The 25,071-nt window shown below is 42.9% G+C and overlaps 1 protein-coding gene across 1 annotated transcript in view; it reads left to right on the top strand.

Moving 5' to 3' along the window:
• Positions 1–25,071, top strand: part of TBC1D22A (TBC1 domain family member 22A) — a 585,912-nt gene that overhangs the window by 130,922 nt on the left and 429,919 nt on the right. Inside the window, exon 6 of the mRNA XM_073652139.1 lies at positions 24,474–24,602. Coding sequence (XP_073508240.1) covers positions 24,474–24,602 — 129 coding nt within the window. The remainder of the gene's footprint in view (positions 1–24,473; positions 24,603–25,071) is intronic.

Genomic DNA, 25,071 nt, shown 5'->3' with positions numbered 1-25,071 from the left:
TCTCTCGGGATGGGGAGCTCGAGTGGGAGATTCTTATCTCCAAGGAACATGGTCCACAGAAATTCAGACCCAGTCATCAAATTTTCGGGAACTACAGGCAATCTGGGAAGCCCTATCGAGAAGCCAGGCGGTCCTAAGAGACAGACATGTAAAAAATCCTGTCGGACAACATCACGGCAGTCTCCTTCATCAGACATCAGGGCGGACCAAGACATCCACTTCTCCAGTCCCTGACCAAAAGGATTTTCTTAGGGATAGAGAAAATAGTGAGCTCCATTTCAGCAGTTCACCTTCGGGGATCCGACAATCAGGAGGCAGATTATCTCAGCAGGCGTCAGATGAAGGTTTCAGAATGGGAACTGAACGAAGAGGTGTTCCAGCAACTAACTCGCAGATGGGGTCAGCCACACCTAGACCTTTTTGCATCCAGAACGAATGCAAAGACAACATCTTTCTTCTCTCTTGACCCAGGAGATCATCCTCTGGCAGTGGATGCTCTCTCACAATATTGGGGAGAAGGCCTAACATATGCCTTCCCACCTGCCCCTCTAATTCCGAGAATGCTGCGGAAAATTCAGGAAGATCGGGCGACAGTCATAGCAATTGTCCCGTTCTGGCCAAGGAGGAGTTGGTTCTCCCTTCTACGTCATCTAGCATTGGAAGACCCAATCATGATACCATTTCAGGAGGATCTTCTGACGCAAGGTCCACTGTTGCATCGGAATCTTAAACAACTCCAGCTCTCAGCCTATCTTCTGAAGGGGAGATCCTGAAGAATAAGGGCTTATCTGCCAGAGTGATCCAGACTATGCAGGCTAGTAGAAAACCTGTAAGTCAGGCCATATATAAAAAAGTCTGGAAGACCTTCTGTCAGTTCCATAGGACGGTAGACACCTCTCAGCCAGACATCTCTGCGATCCTTGATTTCTTGCAGGCAGGATTTGACGCAGGTCTTAGACCAAGTACCTTGAAGGTGCAGATTGCGGCACTAGGTGCTTTCTTCGACACATCGTTGTCCTCGCATCCCTGGATAATCAGGTTTGTCAAGGCAATCCAGAGACTTAGGCCTACCCAGAGAATTTCTTCCCGTCCGTGGGATCTGAATCTTGTCCTGAGGGTCCTTTGTATGCCTGCCTTCGGCCCAGTTAATGAATTGGGAATAAAGAACTTGACTCTGAAAACAGTCTTCTTGGTGGCAATCACCATGGCTAAACGGTTGGGTGAAATCCAGGTTCTATCTATTGTCGAGCCTTGTATGCAGATTCGGGATGATTGCATCATTCTGAAGCTGGATCCAAGTTTCTCCCCGAAGGTGGTATCGTCAATGACCTTGAACCAAGAAGTGGTTCTTCCATCATTCTGCGAAAACCCTAGGAATCAGAGGGAGGAAGAGTTCCACCATCTCGATGTCCGCAGAGCAGTGTTGGCCTATTTGGAAGCCACTCTGAACTGGAGATTAGACTCTAATCTTTTTATACAGTTTGGGGGAAAAATAGAGGCAGGAAGGCTTCAAAACCATCCTTAGCTAGATGGGTTACATCCATGATTAATCTAGCATATCTTTCAGAAGGACAGCCCCCCCCTGAAACTATCAAAGCCCATTCCACCAGAGCAATTTCCACCTCATGGGCAACTAGAGCAGGGGCTACCATTGAACAGTTATGTACCGCAGCCACATGGTCAAGACATACTACTTTCTGCAAACACTACAAGCTAGATGTTCTCTCACAGCAGAGATCGGCGTTTGGTAGGAAGGTACTTCATGCAGTTATCCCACCCTAAGCTACGAGTTCTTGGGTATACTCCTATGGTGCTGTCATGGGGACTTACTGGAAAACCGGAATTAGTCTTACCGGTAATGATGTTTCCTGGAGTCCACATGACAGCACCCTTATTTCCCTCCCTATATTGCTACTGTATGTGAATCTAACCTATGTCTAAGCAAGTCTAAAAATAAAATTTTGTTGTACCCAGCCAATGTGGTTCTTGGAAAATCACTGAGGAGGTTGGGGGTGAGAGGGGTTTTAACCTCTTGTGCTTCCTGTCCCTACACAGGATATGGGATTACTCCTCCTATGGTGCTGTCATGTGGACTCCTGGAAACATCATTACCGGTAAGACTAATTCCGGTTTTTGTATTATAAGTTGGATTCACAATTCTGTTACATTGGTTACTGGCCAGTCCAAGTTTACATGGCATGAGTGTAAAGAAGGCTCTGTGCAGAATTAATTTAACATTTATTATTCAGCATGGATTACTACCTTTCAGCATTAATAAAGGGCTTAGGACATGATCAAGTTCTCGGTTGAGTACACCAGGAATATTATTCCGAGTAATTTCCAGGATTGAAGGCACTCAGGACGTGTGGAGTGGTTTCCTGCATCCTTTTAATGGTTGAAAAAAAGCCTTACCTACGTAATATGTATTTGTTAATGTTCGATACCATTGGATTGAGGCTTTTATGGCGAGTATAATCAAAGTAATGGGTTACTGATCATTATTAAATGAAGTCATGTGTCAATGTTGAGATATTTAAAACTTTATGACGGAATGCTTATGCGGGTTTTAGTCTGTCCTTAAGTTTATGAGCTACAAGGTTTTCTCGCGCTCACTGTGATCTTTTGCTTGTCCAGAAAGCATGAAAGGAGTTGTAATTTAAATGATAGCACATAAAATGACAAGCACTTATTCAAATGAAATCAGCGGCAAGCTAAGGTTTAGGATGGAGTTATTAAGGGGGTGTCATGGATCGCTTACCACAACATTTTTGATCCCTTAAAATGTTACAAAATGTCAGAAAAGGACAATTTTATCTATGAGGAAAAAATGTATTTCTTTTAAATGACTTCTGTTCAGAAGTGAAGGAATTGGAGCTGCACATCGTGATCCTAGCCATAAATGTACTTTTAACATATCTGAACGTCATCTCATATTGTTGTTTCAATGGAATGAAAAAATCTGGGGAAAACCAAGACGTTCTCACCACAATATTATATAATTACTAGCCAGATCTGTGCCCAAACCAACACTGATTGCTAAGGCCAAGATATATCTCTGAGCAGTGAACTCATTTTAAAGGTTTAGCCAGGACTTTTTTTTTTGCTTTACCTATAGACCCAAAAACTACCCACCGGCTCAGAGCAGTCACTGTCCGCTACTGCCAATGATTCAGCTGCTCAGCATCAATAGAGCGGCTCTTCCTCTTACGGGCTGCTCTGTTGACGGGGTGTGACTGCCCTCGTCATGCTGATTGACAGTCTGCTTCCCGCAGGTAGTCAGCAGGGGGCGGCTGTCAATCAGCATGATGTCGGCAGTCACAGCAGATTAGAATAGCTCTGTCAACTTTGTCATTGCCGGTTTGTGACCGCTCTGTGCCGGGCAAATTTGTGCTGGGCAGAACAGGCAGGTAGCAACTACCTCACTGTTAGTGCTTAGGCCAATAGTAAAAAAAACATTCTGTATAACCCATTAAATTGTCCTGCAAATTATGTCCTTGGTGATACTTATGGAAGATATAGATACATTGAAATAGTGACATTTTTATTTTTAAGAATTTGAAAATATGTTTGAAATTCTACAAATCTGCCAATGGCCCCTGGACTGCCGGCAATATTCTATCATTCAGCATGTTATACTTTACCCAGACCAAGCAGGAGGCAGTCATAGTGGTGATGACATGTAACCAAAGGATGGTTAAGTGCACCCTGGTTACTCTTCTTTTTGCTGCCAAGTGCATACAGTCTTCATTTTTTTTCTGTGTCATTGTCGGTTGTATCAGGTTTGACAGACAGTCTTTCTGGATCCGGCTGTAGAAGGTCGCTGCGCTTGGCGTTGCAGACACCTTCTTGATCCTTTCATCTCTGTAGTGTAGTGGTATCCTTCTCTCGCTAGAATCCAGCAGTGAAATCCACCTTCTGCTGCTAATTGACACACCCTATCTAAAAACCCTCAGTGTCTCCATAGAGTCACCGGTGGTAGAACTATTTTCCTCTGCTCAGGACTGGATCTCTAGCAGTCGGATAGTTTCCTTTAGGAGTCTCTTGGTGGATTTTTGTCATCTTCTCTCTGGTGTCTTCTCAAAGCTAAGTGTATCCCCTTGTCTGTTTTCCTTGTTAGTCTTCAGTTGCAGTGGGAGCTGACTAGTGCTCACCCCTTCCACTCCCTACCTAGGGCCTAGCTCTAGGGTCAGTTAGGGATTAGGTATCCTGCCCGGCGATGGGTGTGGAACCTATTTAGGGACTGTAGGGGAGTCAGGATGTTGTAAGATCTGCCTAGGTGTCTGCACTCTTCTTTTACTTAGTTGTTGGGCTCCCCCCCCCCCTTTTCCCATCGTTGTACACTTGGTCCTCCCCCCCACCTAGCTTGACATTGATAGGTGAAGTAATAGTAAGTAAAACCCAATTCAGCTTCATGCTAAGTTAAGTTCACTTTGTGTACAGACATTTATTAAAGGGAATATGTCACCAAGTTTTTGCTGCATAACATATGGGCAGAAACACTGATTCCAGCCATGTGTCACTTATTGGTCCGCTTAGTGCAGTTTTTATAAAATGACTGTTTTATCACCAGGAGATTATCACTAGAGGACTCCTTGGCCTTCTTCCAGGTAGTCCAGTCACTCCCGCAGCACTGATTGAAAGTTTTCTGTTAATGAACAGTGTACACGGGAAGCTGCCAATCAGTGGTGTGGGCGGGGTTATACACAGCTTGGCGTTCAAAGAACTGCTAGATCTTCAGCAGAGAAAACCGAGATTTTATCAATATGGTAGCAACAGGCCAGTAAGTGATACATCACTGGAATCAGGGTCTTTGCCCCTATATCATGCTGCTCTTACATGGGTTAACAAAAACTTGGTGATAATTTCCCTTTAATGTTGTGTTTGTAAATAATCTGTCACAGTAAATTAATTCTTATTCTGCATTACACACCGATGTGCAATGCATGAGTACTCTGTGCAACGTTACCTACAGAATAAAGTAAGATTTACGGTATAAAATAGAAGAATTTAGCTTTATATTACATGCTCACAGCAATAAAATGCATCTAAAGGGTAAATAAGCTTTTTAACATTTTTTGATAAGTTATAGATTCTGTTAGATAGTGTTGGTCTGGTTTCTGAGACCCCCACGGATCACTTAAACTTGGTGAACCCCCACTGATCAATTGTACCGAACAAGGGCTACAACATGGAAAAGTGTTTAGAAGTTTCTCAGTAGTGTTGGTGCTTTTGCTAGAGGCATCAGGAACAGAAGGTTGAATTGAAAGCGCTGAGAACCCTGTGTGCGACGCTCCCGCTATAGGAGCTCTTGTCCTGTAGGCTGTACAGCAGGATGGAGCTGGAGCTTAGGCGTCCTGCACCTTGTGCCTGTATAGCAGTGCTATAGTTATGTAGTAATTAATACATTGTTAATAAAGAACTGCTGGATAGTGTGAATACTTAACATCCTTCTTTACATTCAATAAAATGAATCTCATCCTGTTTTGTCAGGTATAAAATACAGATCATCCAAGCAGTTATTACTTTTCCTTGAAACTGAATTATGAAACTCTTTATACTGTTTGTTGATAGAGGTGGTAAAAACTTTTCTAGAAATTCATTGTTACTATTTGCTATTATTTTTTCTTTCATTTTAATAATCATTCCAAGATGTTCCCTAATGTCCTTTCCAGTTGGATGCCAGGCAAAGTAGAAAATCTCTTTCCTAGGATATTTATATTGGGAGAAGGATAAAGAAGGATATTTCTTACAATAAAGTGTCCCATGTTCTCAATTTTGTTTTATGATTTGAACAAAAATAACCCACCTGCTTTTATGGCTTGAGGACACTAAACAGTGGCTTCTGTTAAAGCAGTGACATCAGTGTTGTGAATGACAGGAAGGAGAGGCAGCTTGGTGGTCACTCTAGTTTAAATGTCTCAACTTATATGGCACATTTGAGGGTTTGTACCTGGGACTTTGAGAGACTGTGACTCCTCTAGGTTCACTGTTCCATGTTAGGGCACAGTCAGATGGCCCTATAAATCGGACCACAATGCTCGGACTGGCCGGTGGCTCTCCCGACCCAAGCAAGGCAGCTGCATAGAAATATATGAAGCCGTCACACTCTGGTTAAGAGACCTGCCTGTTAGTCCGTGCACTGCGTTCCAATATCGATCTGATGTGGCCATGTCACATTGTGGCTTTTTCACTGACAAAACTCAAGGTCTGTCTAGGTTTTGTCTGTGAAATGGCCACAGTGTGAATGTGCTCTTACACTTTGCACATATACCAGCTTATTGTCCGGCTCATTTCTTTGGTTTTGCAATGATTCCTTGTACTTTGTACAAACAGGGGTGTGCCCCCCACTTTTCTGAGCTGAGTATTTCATCTATGTAGCTTCCCATTGATGGGTGTCTTAGTCAGGACTTAGTCCGGCTCTGCCCTTATTCACATTGTGGGCGGCTGACACAAGGTAATGTTTTAATGCTAGAGAAGGATAGGACTGTCCTGATGGCTACACTTTTTTGCGGAGGGATGGCTTTTATGCTTTTTTGATCAAAATCATCTTAACGAAGTACCCTGTGTTATTTACATCTACTATTTACTTAATCATATTTTTCAGATTATAACACTCACTCCCCACCCCTCCACCCCGCCCCCCCCAAATTTGGGAGTGCGTCTTATAATCTGAATGTAGGTTACCAGCAGTGGTGGAGGGTGTTCACAGGAGGCAGGGTCGCTGCTGCAGGAGGCCGGCTTTGGCAGTGGCCGGAGTGGGGCGATGCTGCAGGCCCGGTGCTGGGAGGAGGGGGTGTCCAGGTGGTGCGAGGCTGCGGGCCCTCGGCTTTCCTAAAATGTCGGTGAGCAGAGTTTCAGCATTGCCTATTGATTTCCCTGCATTGGGCTTCGGGAAAATGGTCACATGTGCAGATTGAGATCTCGGGAGCCGACGGCAGGGAAATTAATGGGAAGGGGACTCCACTCACCGCCAACATTTTATGATAGCTCAGGGCCCGCAACCTCGCATCGCCAGGACACCCCCTCCTCCCGACACCGTGACCGCAGCATTGCCCCACTCGTGCCGCCACCGGCCTCCCGCAGCAGCGACCCTGCCTCCTGTAACCCCGCCCCATTGCAGCCGCATTACCCCACCTCCCCCTTAAAATCGGACTACAAGACTCATCACCATTTTATTTACATTTTTTTTCCTATTTTCCTCCCCAAAATTTGGGGTGCGTCTTGTGGTCCGGTGCACGTGCTGTGGCGTATATGCTCTTTTTTTGTTGTTTTCTTGAGTTTTTCTCAATAAGTAGTTTTATTCAAAGCTGTTTTGAAATCATTGTTCACAGTCATTACTTGCCGGCTTTTCTCTATCCTCCAAAATTCATTCTCGCATATTAATATAATCTTAAATTCCTTGGGCTATGTTCACATGTGGCGTTTTTGCAGCATTTTTTAATGCAAATAAGAAGCTGTGTCTCACAGTAAGCAGCAAAAGCTGTGAGCGTTCAGAAGTCTCATTCACACTCTTGTTTTTTCCTCTTCCTCACTGAATTTGTAATCTGCAGCGTGTCAACTCTTGAACATAGGCTTATAGGATCGTTCATACATTATACTACATGGATATTACCTGTACAGATTTGTATGGAAACTGAGTATCCCATGAATCCACAGTAGTAATGTTAGCATTGCATGCACAGGGTAATAACATATGATGTGTTGAGTAATAATTCTGCTTTTACCAGTGAGCTCATTAAGGGGTAGGCAATCGTCAGCTTTTAGTACCCCAGAATGTCTAATCCCGCAGTGTAAATATTCCTACCAGCGACCTGTGACACCTGGACGACTTATCTGCTTATTATGAGACACATGGGGGGGCCTTTCCCTAATTCACCGGGAGAGCCGTAAAGGTCACATGACAATCTAATGAACTGACTCACCGGGTATTAGCGTTTCTACCTGTCTTGCGTTATTTATTCCAGACGTCTTTGTATGCAGCGAACATCTGTTCAACATTTTTAAAGGCTAATTAAGTTGAACATTGCAACAATATGCCTTAAATTTCCTCCGTTACAGGACGTGCAGAAAGGCATTTGTGAACTTGATGCATCTGCTTTCTAGTGAGCCAGTGTCTCTTATTGGGGCTCTGCTGCGCTTTATATGAGCCGTGGAAAATGTTCCTTTACAATCTAAACGAGGCAAACTCCTAATAAATGACTGCTTCTTCTGCTTAAATAGGAACGCGTTGATGTCTCCTTTCTGCAGTATTGCAGAACAATTATTCTCTTAAGAAAATATTGTCTTACACAAGATACGTGATCGAAATATGCGCCATTCCGGCTGGAGAACCCATAGCGGCATGCTACTTGAGCAAACATTTCCTCCTATCTAACTTTTTATACCTCTTGCACAATTAATTATGAAGAGATACAAAGCTTGACTGGTTAAGGCATTTAGCCTACCGCTTTCATATTCCAGCTAAAGATTTTACCATGTACCATAAAGTACAAGAGCTGCAACTGTGTGTTGCCTACAAAGTGCTTCTGCTCACTGAGATAGAAAGAGCGCTGCCGTTATTGTAATAAAGCATGCTGAGAACCTCCACGTTTTCTATTCTTAAATGGTTAATAATGGAAAGTGCCTGAATAGGAAACGAAACATTTACACAAAAAAACAGATCAGTTAGGGACACTCCTGACAGTAGGAATACAAATGAGAATCGTGCCTTCCATTACCAGGTTATCTTAATTGGCAGCTTTCAATCAGATGGCACGTGCTAACCATATGCTGCCGATATTAAGAATAGAGCCAAAAGTCATGGTACAACATGAAGCAGGCTACATTTCTGTTCCTGTCTGAAAAGACTCACACCTTCAGAAAAGGAGCAGAAACTGAGTTCACTCCGTTCCCGTCTAAGCAGTCTATGGCTCAGTTGGGAGTAAATCTGAATCCCATTTTTATGGAACCCCCGAATGCACTGCAGAAATGGAAAAATCAAAACATAAAAACCCTGAAGCTGAGATTGTTAGGGCATGTGCACACGATCCTTTTTAGCAGCGCTTTGAACGCAGCATACTTTTGCTGCGTCCAAAGCGCTGCACGCAGGTGAATCCGCATGTATTCATTGAACCATATGGATTCACCGCATCCTATACATTGCACTGATAGAATTTCTCATGCGGAGACAAGCTTCTCCACAAGATAAATTAATATGCTGCGGTCTGTGAAGACGCCCCGCATGTCCATCTCCGCAGGTGAGCTGCAGGAGCACGAAGACGCATGGTGGGCATGGGAATTCTTGAAATCCCATCCACTATGCTCTAACATCTGGCCGCTGCGGATTACATGCAACTGCGCTGCTTCCAATCCGCAGCGTTTACTGACCGTGTGCACACACCCTTATAATGATGACAGCCTTCAAGTTTAAGGCCATAATATCACAACTTCTTGGACCTCAGTTAGTATGACAAGGGGTTAGAAGGAAGTCTGCGGTGGTTGTGACAGCTTCTCCTGCTTTTTTTTTTTTTGAGCCAAAACCAGAAATGGATTCAATAGGAAATAAAAAATGGAGGACTTAAAATAGACTTTCTCATCCTGTCCTCTCAGCAGTCATTTCTTACCATAATAACAGCAGGATTAAAGTGATATCTTGGCTAACGAGCGCATCTACTTATGAATTTTCTGAGCTGCAAGCGGAGATCTGAGTTACGAGCGACGTGGTTATCCTTCGCCGTGCAAGCATCTCTGCCGTTGCTGTTGCACTCTTTCCCACCTTTTTTTTAGTCATATTTTAAGCATGACATGCGAGTTCAGGGACCCTAGCATACCATCTAATCGTATATCTGTAGCACTATCTTCTGTATCTGATGAGACCGACCTCCTTGGTCTCTATATGTTTTTCCGCTCCTTTTTGGTCTGGTATGTTGGATGTCTATTTATCATGTACAGGAACTGACCTCTTCCCTGTGGTTTATGATCATTTTGACAGGCCCATGTGGGCGGGCATGATCATCTACATTAGCATTAGTACTGTCTTATAAGGCATTTCTTCTAATGCGGTTTATGTTTGGGGCTGGAGCTGTCTCCATGGCTTATTGCTTGGAGGTATAGCTGCCTCTGATCTGAGCGTTCCACGGTGCGCTGCAAGAGCCGGATGTGAGTATGTATCCGGCAGGATGTGCATCACCCAGCTGACACATGACAACCCGGAAGCATGCAGCACGCCGGCGGTCAGCGTGCGGCGTTTATAAAAGACACAGGGACAATCTCTTCTCAGCACATGTACCTCTGTGATGGCACAGAACATTGGGCTATGAATGGGCTATGCACTCCCCTGATGATGAAGGAGAAATGCGTCGGGAGCCCGCCTTTAGTATTGGCGCACTGCTAAAAATACTGGAAAGCTAAGTAGTAGTTTCTTTCTATTGAGCTATGAGTGTCTCCTATTTTTACGCAAATCTAGTAATTTTGTGAATGTACAGCAGTTTGTGAGAGATAGCTGTACCCACTGACTCCGATATATTGCTGTGACTATATGACCAGGTAGCCTTCAATGTGCACTGATCTAATTTTTGGTACCATTAGAGATAGTAGATCTGTATGGTCAGAGTGGTATATGACATTGCCTAACCACTATCCATTATCATACTCTAATAATTATCTGGTATTATCACACATTTAGTGAGTAGATCTATGTGTACTGTTTTTTTTTAATTTGTGGAAGTGTATGTGTCATATGATTTCACTTTGTATGGGTCCTTATGACCATTGGTGAGACACATATTTGCCTGGAGGGCCTTATATTGTTAAGGGTTCCACCACATTATACCATTTGGTTTAGCCAGGTCAAGTCTCGATTAGGCTGACCTCACATTTGTCATCACTTCTTCAATCAGTACACTGTGTGTGTCTTTTTACATGCTTTGTGTCTAGTATTGTCCAGTATCCAGCTGTTTTAAATAAGGTATAATAAAGAGACACTGTTTTATCTTTTGCTAATTATAATCTAATATTGGGTACCACCTTTTTCGCTACATATTTTGCACTCTTGACCTTTTCTTGGGAATCATTTTCCTGGGGTGCACTCTATTTTTAGCACTGCATGCATTTGACATGGACCTGTATATAGGATAATGATTATTCTTTTCCTTTATGCTTCTGCTATTTTTTCTGTTACAGTACTGTTATTTCACATGTGCAGCAAGGTACAGTATACCTCACTATTATGTGCACTCTCTGACTCTTTGGAGTGTTGGCTTTAGGGTTCAATGTTTACAATATTTATATGTGAAGTTGATTAAGTGAAGTTATTAAAAAAATAAATAAAAAATTACAGTACAATAGTTTATTACACGTTTAATAGTTTTTCATACAGTACATTACTGTGTTTGTTACTAATAAAGTAAATTTTTCTTATTTATAACACCTAACAAATAAAAATTGGTGTGGTTTTTGGGGGTCTGGAACGGATTAATAGCACTTCAATTCATTTTAATGGGGAAATGTAATTTGATATAAGAGCAAATTGAGTTAAGAGTAGCCCTGTCACAGAACGAATTAAACTCGTAAGTCAAGGTATCGCTGTATAATGAAATCTCTAAACTCATGTTCATAGAGCACAGGGGCAGCTGAAGAAAGATGGCTGTTCCCCTTAATAATGTGAATAAAATAAAAAAATACTGTACATACAATTAGAAAAATTCCCAAAGAGTGTGTGTATGTATTTATGTATATATAATATATACAGTACAGACCAAAAGTTTGGACACACCTTCTCATTTAAAGATTTTTTCTGTATTTTCATGACTATGTAAATTGTACATTCACACTGAAGGCATCAAAACTATGAATTAACACATGTGGAATTATATACTAAACAAAAAAGTGTGAAACAACTGAAAATATGTCATATTCTAGGTTCTTAAAAGTAGCCATCTTTTGCTTTGATGACTGCTTTGCACACTCTTCGCATTCTCTTGATGAGCTTCAGTGTGAATGTACAATTTTCATAGTCAGGAATATACAGAAAAATCTTTGAATGAGGTGGTGTGTCCAAACTTTTGGTCTGTACTGTATATATGTATATGTGTGTGCACACATATATATATATATATATATGTGTATATATATGTGTATATGTATGTATATACAGGGTGGTCCAAAAGTAGGTGGACAGAAAGTGTAATAAGGTTATGAAGGGGGAGATTTATCAAACACTAAATTGCAGCCGCCTATCTGGATCATCCTCCAATAAACCATGAATTAGACGTGGACGATAAGCTTTCCACCCAATAGATTTCAGGATTCTCATGATAGAAGCTCGTGAAATTCCCAATTCCAAAGAGGCTCTTCTGTGGACTTTTTTGGACTCTGAACAATTGTTTCAGCAACAAGTTGTTTATTATCTTCTGTACAGACTGTTTTGGGTCGACCAGTTTTTGGAGCATTACGGATTGAGCCAGTGACATTGAATTTGTCACGAATACGGTAAATGGTTTGTCTCTTTGAGGTTTGAGTACCAAATGTTTCAACCCAATTTGCTCTAACGGTTTCAGCATTTTGAGATTTCCAATACTCTGTTAAAATCCAAGTTCTTTGATCTGTATTTAAATTATTTGCCATTATGTGTTATCTGAATTATCTGAAAAGAAAACCGATTTGGGGAAGATCTATCTGTGAAAACTAGATCTGTGAAACTGGCTCAGTTGCCCAATCAATCAGATTCCACCTTTCATTTTCCAAAGAGTCTGTGAGGAATGAAAAGTGGAATCTGATTGGTTGCTAAGGGCAACTGAGCCAGTTTCACTTTACACCATGTTTGATAAATCTCCCCCTTCATAACCTTATTACACTTTCTGTCCACCTACTTTTGGACCACCCTGTATATGTGTATTATATGTGTAGTTCAGGAGCAAAGACCCAGGATGTTACCAACCGAGAGACATTGGTGGAGCTTTGATGCCACTACATGAGTAAGACCCTGTTCAGAACATATTTTAGCCACAAGTTAGTGGCTCTGCTGGTGCTTCTGTCTGAAGCCCTGAAAAACAGGATTCAGGGGTACCCACTGATGGGACATTTGGCTTTAATGAACCAGGTGGAGTCACTTTTGTACTCTGTCTGCACCAAATTTCTGCAGTGTCCACATTTTTCAAACAGGCACAAAAATATTTTTGTGCCTGCCTCAAGAAAGGGGGACACTGCAGGAACTGATGTCAGATATTACACAAAGTGATTGCACCTGGTTCATTAAAGTCAAATGGCCCCATTGGCGGATACATATAAATCTCGTTTTTTTGAGCTTCAGACAGAGGCCCTGATGGAGCCGATGATGTGTGGCTAAAACATGATGTGATCCTGCTTTAGTTGTATACAATATTAAATATAAATAAACATAGAAAGAAGTATCTGGACATAAAATGAGATGCACTGTGTGCAGAATTATTAGACAAATGAGTATTTTGATCACATGATACTTTTTATACATGTTGTCCTACTCCAAGCTGCATAGGCTTGAGAGCCAACTACCAATTAAGTAAATCTGGTGATGTGCATCTCTGTAATGAGGAGGGGTGTTGACTAATGACATCAGCACCCTAAATAAGGTGTGCTTAATTATTAGGCTACTTCCTTTCCTTTGGCAAAATGGGTCAGAAGAGAGATTTGACGGGCTCTGAAAAGTCCAAAATTGTGAGATGTCTTGCAGAGGGATGCAGCAGTCTTGAAATTTCCAAACTTTTGAAGCGTGATCACCGAACAATCAAGCGTTTCATGGCAAATAGCCAACAGGGTCGCAAGAAGCGTGTTGGCCAAAATAGGCGCAAAATAACTGCCCACGAATTGAGGAAAGTCAAGCGTGAAGCTGCCAAGATGCCATTCGCCACCAGTTTTGCCATATTTCAGAGCTGCAACGTTACTGGAGTATCAAAAAGCACAAGGTGTGCCATACTCAGGGACATGGCCAAGGTAAGGAAGGCTTTGAACAAGAAACATAAGATAAAACGTCAAGAATGGGCCAAGAAATATCTTAAGACTGATTTTTCAAAGGTTTTATGGACTGATGAAATGAGAGTGACTCTTGATGGGCCAGATGGATGGGCCAGAGGCTGGATCAGTAAAGGGCAGAGATCTCCACTCCGACTCAGACGCCAGCAAGGTGGAGGTGGGGTACTGGTATGGGCTGGTATAATCAAAGATGAACTTGTGGGACCTTTTCGGGTTGAGGATGCCAGTTTCTGGAAGACAACTTCTTCAAGCAGTGGTACAGGAAGAAATCGGTATCGTTCAAGTAAAACATGATTTTCATGCAGGACAATGCTCCATCACATGCATCCAACTACTCCACAGCGTGGCTGGCCAGTAAAGGTCTAAAAGAAGAAAAAATAATGACATGGCCCCCTTGTTCACCTGATCTGAACCCCATAGAGAACCTGTGGTCCATCATAAAATGTGAGATCTACAGGGAGGGAAAACAGTACACCTCTCGGAACAGTGTCTGGGAGGCTGTGGTGGCTGCTGCACGCAATGTTGATCGAAAACAGATCAAGCAACTGAGAGAATCTATGGATGGAAGGCTGTTGAGTGTCTTCATAAAGAAAGGTGGCTATATTCATCACTAATTTTTTTTTTTTTTGCATGTCAGAAATGTTTATTTCTAAGTTTTGTGCACTGATATTGGTTTACCTGGTGAAAATAAACAAGTGAGATGGGATTATATTTGGTTTTTATTAAGTTGCCTAATAATTCTGCACAGTAATAGTTACCTGCACAAACAGATATCCTCCTAAGATAGCCAAATCTAAAAAAATCCCACTCCAACTTCCAAAAATATTAAGCTTGGATATTTGAGTCTTTTGGGTTGATTGAGAACATAGTTGTTCATCAATAATAAAAATAATCCTCTAAAATACAACTTGCCTAATAATTCTGCACACAGTGTATATTCCCCCAATTAGTGGAGGTGCAAAATATTGTGAATGTCTTAGCCATGTTCAAGGTAAAAGACCTTACCTTGTGATTCCTATTGGCATTGACCTTGTTAGAAAATACTTGTTTCTTACAAGGGTTCCTTTCAAATTTAGCCAAAGACACGGTGTCCAGCTGTTAACAGTAATATGTGGACTAATCAGCAGCAAATGCTGTATTTCTCCGCAAGAACTACAGAGAAAATGATAAATTGCATAATGTGGGCCAAATCCATGGCCCGCACTATGCAAAACGGCATTAAAACCTTTTCAAAACTGGAGCAGGTTCTTCTTCTTGTTTCCTCTTTGATTGTTGACTGGAATGGACAAAAAATCAGGATCAAAAACGGACTACAAAAAAGCATCCTTTTTGCTTTCAATACTGTGATTCTTTTAGGAAAAAAGTGCCGTTTTCATTCTGCACTGTGAACCGTGCCGGAACCAGGACTGTGGAGATGGAAAGCCAAGGTTCTGACTAGTGTTGAGCATTCCGATACTGTAATATCGGGTATCGGCCGATATTCGCGGTATCGGAATTCCGATACTTAATTCCGATACTTTTACAATATCGGATACCGGAATCGGAAGTTCCCATAATGCCTGCGCTCTGCAGTGTCTGTGAAGGATGACAAGTTGGATGGCAGCGCGATCCAGCCTGTCATCAGAATGCCATCCCAGCAGGGGAGAATTCTCCTGATTGTTTAAAAGCCGGCGCGCGGTAAAAAGCCGCCGGCTTTTAAACAATCACACAGCCCCATACTGCTTCCCCGCAGCCTCCCACCCCGATCCTCCGCTCCCCTCGCCACCTCCAATCCAAATCGTAAATTAGGACCGGGCGGGGAGCGCAGCACCAAGGAGCGAAGGACCCGGGCGGGGAAGCCGGCAGTGAAAAGACTTCACCGCCGGCTTTCCCGTTCTGTGCTGCGCTTTCCAACCGGTTATTTCAAATGAACAGCTGAGGTATCAGGTGATGCCGATCAGCTGTTCATTTGAAGTCGCCGCGGTGCCCTCAGAGGGTTCATGTGAGTTCATGCTTGACTGCATGAACTCACATGAACTTTCCCACGGCCGCACAGGTCAGCCTCACCTCCCAGACCCGTCATGATTAGTGTGTGTGCGGGGGGTGTGTGCGGGGGGTGTGTGCGATGTTTGTGCGGGTGTGCGCGGTGTCTGTGCGTGCAGGCAGACATAGGCCGATGTGACACTACTACTCCCATCGGCCTATGTCTGTCCCCCGTCCACTCGTGCCAGCAGGATCAGCTCGATGGGAGCAGTAGTTCCCATCAGCCTGATCCTGCTATTTAAATTGCCCTACTGTGTCCCCAATAAATGTTAAATACATGTCATTGGTGGCCAGTGGTTACCTAAAAGAAATTAGTTCATACATTACCTGTCCCCGCCGATCGCCACCTAAAATAAAGTAAAAAATAAAAAACTACACCTATACTCACCTAGACACCTAATTCCCCGAAGCCATCGATCTCCTGTAATAAAATATAAAATAATAAACCACAACCTTATCCTTACCCCTCCGTAGTAGTCCACGAGTGTCCCACGAAGATCTCCAGTTCAGAGCAGCCACATAGAATGTGACCGCTCTGAACCGCTGCCGCCGCTAGAATGACGGGGCCGTAAGGGTTCACCGGAGTTCAGGCAGCGCTGCTCCGGTTAGCTCCTTTACGGCCCTGCTGTATCGTGAGAAATTCCCACGGTACAGCACTGCCGTAAAGGAGGTCTCCGGAGCTGCGCTACCTGAATGCACTCCGGTGACCTCAGTCAGTGGCTCCCGCTGCCGGGAGCGGACGTGTTCCCGGCAGCGTGAGCTTACAGCAGCCATGACAGCTGTCACCATCTCCAGATGTGACAGCTGTGCATGGGAGATCAGCGCAGGAACGTGGACAGGTAACTATTATTTTTAGTAAACTAAGAATTAAATAAAATTGTGTGTTTTATTTCAAATAAATTATTTTTTTCTGGGTGTAGTGTGTGTTTTTTCTTTTTAACACTTTGTAGGTTAGTAATGGGGGTGTCTTATAGACGCCCATCATTACTAACCTGGGCTTCATGGCAGCTGGCGCTGACATGAACCCCACCACTATTACCCCCTGCCACCGCACCAGGGCAGCGTGGAAGAGCGAGGCTAAGTGCCAGAATTGGCGCATCCTATGGATGCGCCATTTCTGGGGCGGCTGACGGCTGGTGTTTCTAGCCTGGGAGGGGGCCATTATTCATGGCACCCTTCCTGGGCTATTAATATCAGCCCCCAGCTGTCTGCCTAGCCTTTGCTAGCTATTAAAATAGGGGGGACCCCACATCATTTTTTTGGGGGGGGTCCCCCATTTTAATAGCTAGTAAAGGCCTTTACTAGCTAGGTATTCAGCTGGGGGCTGATATTAGTAGCCTGGGAAGCTCCGTGGGTTTTACCCCCTTCCCAGGCTTCAAACATCTGCCCCAGCCATCTGCTTAACCTCCGCTAGAGACTAAAATTATGGGGGATCCCACGCCATTTTTTTTTTAAATAAATCCTTTATTTTAACACTAAATGACATTTGAGGAGTTAATAAAGATGCAGTCCCTAAATTATTATTTATTTTTTAATTAATTTTTCCCAAAACTTTTGACGTGGGCTTCGCCATATTTTTGTATGCCAGCCAGGTACAGCATCCAGCTTCTATGAACGCGCCATTTTCCGGGGCGGCTGCAGACTGCAATTTTCAGCGGGGGGGCAGAAAGCTTGGGCCTCCCTGCGCTGCAGATTCCATCCCCCAGCTGTCTAGTTGTACCTGGCTGGACACAAAAATAGGGAGAAGCTCCACGTTTTGTTTTTTTTAATTATTTCATGAAATTCATGGAATAATTAAGAAAAAAGGGGCTTCCCTATATTGTTGTGTCCAACCAGGTACAAATAGGCAGCTGGTGGTTGGGGCAGCCCGTTCCTGCCTGCTGTACCTGGCTGGACACAAATATAGTGCAAAGCCCCACGTCAATTTTTTTTTAATTATTTCAGGAAATTCATGAAATAATTAAAAAAAAATTATGTGGGGCTTCGCCCTATATTTGTGTCCAGTCAGGTACAGCAGGCAGGAACGGGCTGCCCCCAACCACCAGCTGCCTATTTGTACCTAGCCGGACACAACAATATAGGGAAGCCCTTTTTTTCTTAATTATTCCATGAATTTCATGAAATAATTAAAAAAAAAATGCATGGGGCTTCGCCCTATTTTTGTGCCCAGCCAGATACAACTAGGCAGCTGGGGGCTGGAATCCGCAGCGCAGGGAGACCCAAGCTTTCTGGGCCACCCCCGCTGCAAATTGCAGTCCGCAGCCGCCCCAGAAAATGGCGCGTTCATAGAAGCGCCATCTTCTGGCGCTGTACCCAACTCATCCAGGGCCCTGGTGTGGTGGCTCACTGGGTAATAAAGGGGTTAAGGCCAGCTTGGCATTATCAGCTGGCCCTAAGCCCGAAATTCATGGGGTCACGCCAATATTAGACATGACCACCATGAATTTCTAGTAAAGTATTTAAAAAAACACAACACCCAGAATAAAGTCCTTTAATTGAAATAAACACACAATTCTTTATTGTTCTAAATTAAACCATACTTACCATCACGCCCATTCCAGCTGAAGCCAACGATCTCCTGCAATAAAAGTAAAATAATAAAGCAACCTCATCCTTACCTTTCCATGGCTCCCACGACAGCTTCAGCTCTGCTACATCGAGATGACAGGCTGGACCGCAGCAGAACGCTGCCATCCATCCTGTCATCCCGCAGACACTGAGAAGCGCAGGCATACTTCCACTCCTCAGTGTCTGGCTGTGACGGCATCCAGATGAGCCGAGGTCATGTCCACTGAACTCAGCTCACCTCATGTACGTCACTGACAGCGTGGGAAAATTCTCCTGCACTCAGCACTTCAGCGTGAGAATTTTCCCACGCTGTCAGTGACGTGCATGAGGTGAGCTGAGTTCATTGGACATGACCTCACCTCATGTATGTCACTGACAGCGTGGGAGAATTCTCACGCTGATGCGCTGAGTGCAGGAGAATTTTCCCACGCTGTCAGTGACGTGCATGAGGTGAGCTGAGTTCATTGGACATGAACTCGGCTCATCTGGATGACGTCACAGAGAGACACTGAGGAGCGCAAGCATGCCTGCGCTTCTCAGTGTCTGCGGGATGACAGGCTGGATGGCAGCGTTCTGCTGCGGTCCAGCCTGTCATCTCGATGTAGCAGAGCTGGAGCTGTTCTGGGAACCATTGAAAGGTAAGGATGATGTTGCTTTATTATTTTTCTTTTATTGCAGGAGATCGTTGGCTTCAGCTGGAATGGGCGTGACGGTAAGTATGGTTTAATTTAGAACAATAAAGAATTGTGTGTTTATTTCAATTAAAGGACTTTATTCTGGGTGTTTGTGTTTTTCTTTAACTTTGACTATGGGGTTAGTAATGGGGGTGTCTTATAGACGCCTCTCCATTACTAACCTGGGCTTGATGTCATCTGGCATTATAAGCTGACATCAACCCCAGCCCTATTACCCCACTGCCACCGCTACAGGGCAGTGGGAAGAGCGAGGCTAAGTGCCAGAATTGGCGCATCCTATGGATGCGCCATTTCTGGGGCGGCTGACGGCTGGTGTTTCTAGCCTGGGAGGGGGCCAATATTCATGGCACCCTTCCTGGGCTATTAATATCAGCCCCCAGCTGTCTGCCTAGCCTGTGCTAGCTATTAAATTAGGGGGGACCCCACGTTATTTTTTTTGGGGGGTTCCCCCATTTTAATAGCTAGTAAAGGCTATGTATTCAGCTGGGGGCTGATATTAGTAGCCTGGGAAGCTCCGTGGGTATTACCCCCTTCCCAGGCTTCAAACATTTGCCCCAGCTGTCTGCTTAACCTCCGCTAGAGCCTAAAATTAAGGGGAACCCCACGACATTTTTTTTTTTAAATAAATCCTTTATTTTAACACTAAATGACAAGTACAGTAATCAACACTATTACTGTACTTCATATATATGTGACTGACATGTTTCTATCTATCTAATCTATGTGTGAAGCTCTATTCTGTCTGTTATAAATTGTCGGGTACCGCTGCTGAATTGCCGGCCGGCTTTCTTAAAGAGACGGTGCACGAAAACACTAATATTTTTTAAAATAAATCCTTTACACTAAATGACAAGTACAGTAAGCAACACTGTCACAGTACTTCATATATATGTGACTGACATGGTTCTATCTACCTAATCTATGTGTGAAGCTCTATTCTTTCTGTTGTAAATTGTCGGGTGCCGGTGAATGCCGCTGATGAATTGCCGGCTTTTCATGTCATTCTACATTATTCTTAGTTGTTTTACTTCATGTAGAATTAACCTACAAGGAAAGAAAGGGTTTATTTTCATTCCGATATTTGTGTCCCATTGACTTGCATTGGTTTCCGGTATCGGAATCGGCGATATCCGATACTTTTTGGGTATCGGCCCGATCCAATCCGATACGATATTTCCTGATATCGGAAGGTATCGCTCAACACTAGTTCTGACTCCTCTATTTCTCCACAGTCTGGCTGTGACTTCAGCTCTGACCTCTTCATAGATGGCCAATAGTTACTAACAACAAATTCACTATAGCAGAGGTCGCATTACCGCGGCGTGTGCCGGCATTACCGCGGCGTGTGAAGGCATTACCGCATCTTTTGTAAATGCTTCCTCCCTGCATTTAGGCCGTTAACGTGGAAAACCTGTCTGTTCTGCATAGGCTTCCAGGAGCATGGTGGGAGGGCATGATCTGAGTAATCCCAGTATTCCTCAGTGAGTAGATCACTGCTAGTATTGATGGCATTAGATCACTAATCCTATGGGATTACACAGATCATGTTTATCTATCTCCAGACATCGTGAAAAAAACAGAGAGAAAAAACCCCGTAAACAAATACAAATTAAGGCAATAAATAATAGATTTAAAATAAAAAAACTTGTGGAATTAAAAATAACATTGAACACCTTCTCCCGACCTACTCGCACCATCACAGATTATTGTGTTTTATGAATGCATTTTACATGGATGCGTCACAGGTTACATGTTGGATTAAATCCTTGTGTATTAATGTTTGTCACCAGCTTTTGTATCTGTAGCCCAGTCCCAATCTGCTCTTAATCCTATAGTAAACCTTTTGGTGCACAATTGCTTCTGTCCCATTTACCCTCTGTTCATTTCTGCATTTCAGGTTCTTTTCCAAACTGGGCCAAAAATACCAAATAATATTTGGTAAATAAGCAGACAGAAACTCGACTGACTTGATTACAGTTAATAGAGTCCGTCGGACACTGCTGGTGTTGGTCATGAGACTGGTCCGCTATTGCCATTGTTTTAAAGGGGTATTCCCATCTCCAAGATCCTATCCCAATATGTAGTATGTGTAATAATAACAATATTTGCAAATACCTCCAAATAGAAATGCAGTATAGTTTTTCTGATAAGCTATGTCTCTTTCCTCATGTGCAGGACTTTAGTTATCCATGGTTATGACCACTGATATAGTGACAGTTAGCTAGTTGCTAGTGGTCGTAACCATGGATACCTAAGGTCCCTCAATGCCCTGCACATGAGGAAAGAGACATAGCGAATCAGAAAAACTATACTACATTTCTAATTGAGGTATTTGCTATTATTATTACACTTACTACATATTGGGTTAGGATCTTGGAGATGGGAAAGCTCCTTTAATTGTTCTGCTCCTTTGATAAAACAGTGTAATTAAACTTGAGAACACAGATATGAACAGACCCGGTAGCCAGCTCTCCTTCACTATAAACCCTGGTAGTTCACTTAATCAATATACAGCTGTCACTGCTATCATGTGATGTAAAAAATCTGAAAAACTGACTCACCAAATTCAGGCCTGTTCCTCGGTATCCAGGACGGTTGGAAGCTGTTCCATAACCTAGGAAGTGGAGGTCTGTTCAGCACTTGGACAGCTCTGAAGATCACTCCTAGTTTTACATTGCTTACTTTGTTCCCATGTGGGTGGGGAACTGTTCGCTGCAGTCACTGTAATTATGGGTGATTTTCAAGGGTCTTCATCTACGTCTTATGTTATAAAGCAAGGATCCCCAACCTCTGGCTCAGGAGCCACATGTGGCTAGCAAGCCCAAGAAGTTTGTCTCTCGCCGGTCTGCCAGCTTGCTGTATTAGCACTAGGTCTAGCAAATGAAGGGAAGGTCTCCAGATGGTGACTTTTATGCGTAGCCCTGAAAAGGAGAGCAGATCTGGATGTGTACATACTTGCGGAGAGATTTTAAATAGCAGATGGGATGATACTGCTAGTTAGAGGGGAGCTTGAAGCTTAATGTAATAGTGTGGTGAGTGTGCTTGGTACAAGAATACCGAATGAGGGCAAAGTGGGAACCCTTCTAATTATACAACCTACATGGGAGGGGGCACAATGTCTGCGTATGCTTTCTGTGGAAAAGCTTTGGCTGTCACCAAACCAGTAATGATGGGCTCTGAGTGTCACTACTGGGGAGGGGGATCTAGATGTGGCTTGACACCATCTCTCAGAGTTGAATGTGACTCTCCAAGTAAGAAAGGTTGTGGACTGCTGTGCTAGAGCGTGTTGGTTAAGAGAGTCCACCTCTGTTACTAAACATGGTGAGCGTGTGTACGAGGGTGTCCATGTAATGCATCCATATGTGCCGAGTGTATGGGAGTGCATCCATGTATGTTGTAGGAATTCATATGTACTCACGCCTAGATGTACTGAGTATTCTGCATAGGGCATCGATGGTTAATGCTATGAAAGGGACATTGAGGCTAAAATATTGGAGCTTGAGATAGTTTAGCCCCTTAGTGACCAATACGTCTTTTTACTGACCTGCGACATAACAGACTAGCATCCCCCGACTGGTGACAATCCTGTAGCTGTCACCTGTACACTATAGCTGACTACTTGCAGCATCAGCCACGATCAGTGTTGGCACCAAGCCATGACCGTTTAACCCCTTAGATTCTGCTGTCAATAGTGACTACAGAATCTAGATAGTTAACAGAGTGTGGGGGCTCCCTCTTTATCCCCATTGGCACCCTGAGATCGTGATCATGTGGTCCTGATGTTTGCCATGGCAGTTCATGACCAAATAACGGCCTTAGAGTCTTCAGGCTATGGCGGCCTGTTCAGAAGTTATCAACATTTAGGTGGTAAAAAAAAAACTTTTTCATTCCTGTCATCCCAATTTGAAGTAATTCCTGAAGAGCACCTGAAGGGTTAAAAAATTACCTGAAAACCATTTTAATTATGTTGAGGGGTGCGGTTTTTAAAATAGTATCACTTTTGGGTGGTTTCCAACATATAGGATCCCCAAAGCCACTTCAAAACTGAACAGGTCCCTAAAAAAAAAAGTTTTGTAAATTTCCTTGAAAAAGTAAAAAATTACTGCTACATTTTTAAACTTTCTAGAAGGCTAACAAAATAAAACAGCACTTTACAAATGGTGCTGATGTAAGCAGGCATGAGGGAAATGTCATTTATTAATGTTTTTGTTAAATATGGCTAGTTGGATTAAAGGTATAATCATTCAAAGTTTAAAAATTGCATTTTTTTTTGTCAAATTTCTGATATTTTTATAAATAAACGCAAAGCATATCAACCTAAATTTACCATTATTCTAAAGTATAATGTGTCACGAAAAAACGATCTAAAAATCAATGGGATATGTTGCAGCGTTCCAGAGTTATTACTACATAAAGTGACACCGGTCAGATTTAAAAAAATAAAAAAATAAAAAAAAATTGGTACAGTCACTAAGGGGTTACATTTGGGAGACCAATATTATTATAGTCACCTGCTTCTGTGGTCAGGAGATTATTCCGTCTGCCAGACCCCCATGGATGAGCGTGTTGGCATATGCTAATGATATGCCACCACATTTTGGAAGGGGAAAACCCACCACTTTTGCATTGATACATTCTGCAGCGCATGATTCATGGCCAATGGAACTTCCCGACAAGAGTTGTACAATTAAGTTAATCCGCCATAAACTTCTCTCCTTAAGAGTGATGGAATTGTGCTGTCATTACGGTTTATATCGGTAACACGGCATATATAGCAAGTATGGGATGAAACGTGTCCTTTTTGTGGGGTTTGGATCAGGACTAGTGTTACTTTTAGAAGATGTATGATGGGGGATGGGTGTGTATTTTGTAACATTTTCTATTTATTTCATTTTAAATTTTCTTATTGCTGCCATTCTGATAAAGGTCAGAAAAGACATCTTAGAGTTTTGTCTTGTGTATATAAACACTGTTTTTCCTCTAAGCTTTTTTAGAAGTCTTAAGTACCATGGAAAACTGTCACAATCGGAGCCGTACTGAATCTGTTATTTTTGCATTTACCGGCACAAATATCAGAATGCTGAGACCTGAAATACAACCGTATCCCCTTTCTATTGGTGACCGCTTCACTGTTTAGGTGTCAGTGGGATTTCTTATTTATTCCTAAACGTTCACATTGTCTTGTGTTTCTTTATATGACAGGGCTATCTTCCAGCCAATGTGGAACGAAGGGATGGTACACTGAAAAGAAAGCAGAAGGAGTACTTTGCCTTTATAGAACAATACTACAACTCCAGGAACGATGAAGCAAATCAAAGCACATACAGACAGGTAAATACTTCATAGTTAATGAGAAGTATTATACTCCTTATCCAGAAGTATAATGAAATCAACCCTCAAGGCCAAAGCAAATGTTTGAAAAAAGCCTGGGAGAGGCTGAAACGTCTTATTTCGTGTGAATTGCCATTAAAAAGCATTAGTGAGCACGTGAGTGCCATAGCTTGTTCCTCTCGTCTGGTCTATAGTGATTACCCATGTGTACCACCTTTGGAACATAGTGCAGACTGTTTGGATTGGATCTGCAATGCAAATATTACAGTTCAATTGTATAGCCAAAGAGGTATTCAAATCTCCAAGATCCTATCCCAATATGTAGTCGGTGTAATAATAATAATATTAGCAAATACCTCCAATTAGAAATGTAGTATAGTTCTTCTGATTCGCTACGTCGCTTACCCCATGTTCAGGGCATTGCAGTAGCTTAAGTATCCATGATTATATCCACTAATATAGTGACAGT

The sequence above is a fragment of the Phyllobates terribilis genome, unplaced genomic scaffold (genome assembly GCF_046119375.1).
Source record: "Phyllobates terribilis strain yellow unplaced genomic scaffold, ASM4611937v1 Scaffold_11__3_contigs__length_659146591, whole genome shotgun sequence".
NCBI classification, from domain to species: Eukaryota; Metazoa; Chordata; class Amphibia; order Anura; family Dendrobatidae; genus Phyllobates; species Phyllobates terribilis.
Note: the sequence above shows the minus strand (reverse complement) of the source record. Positions and strands in the feature narration are given on the sequence as shown.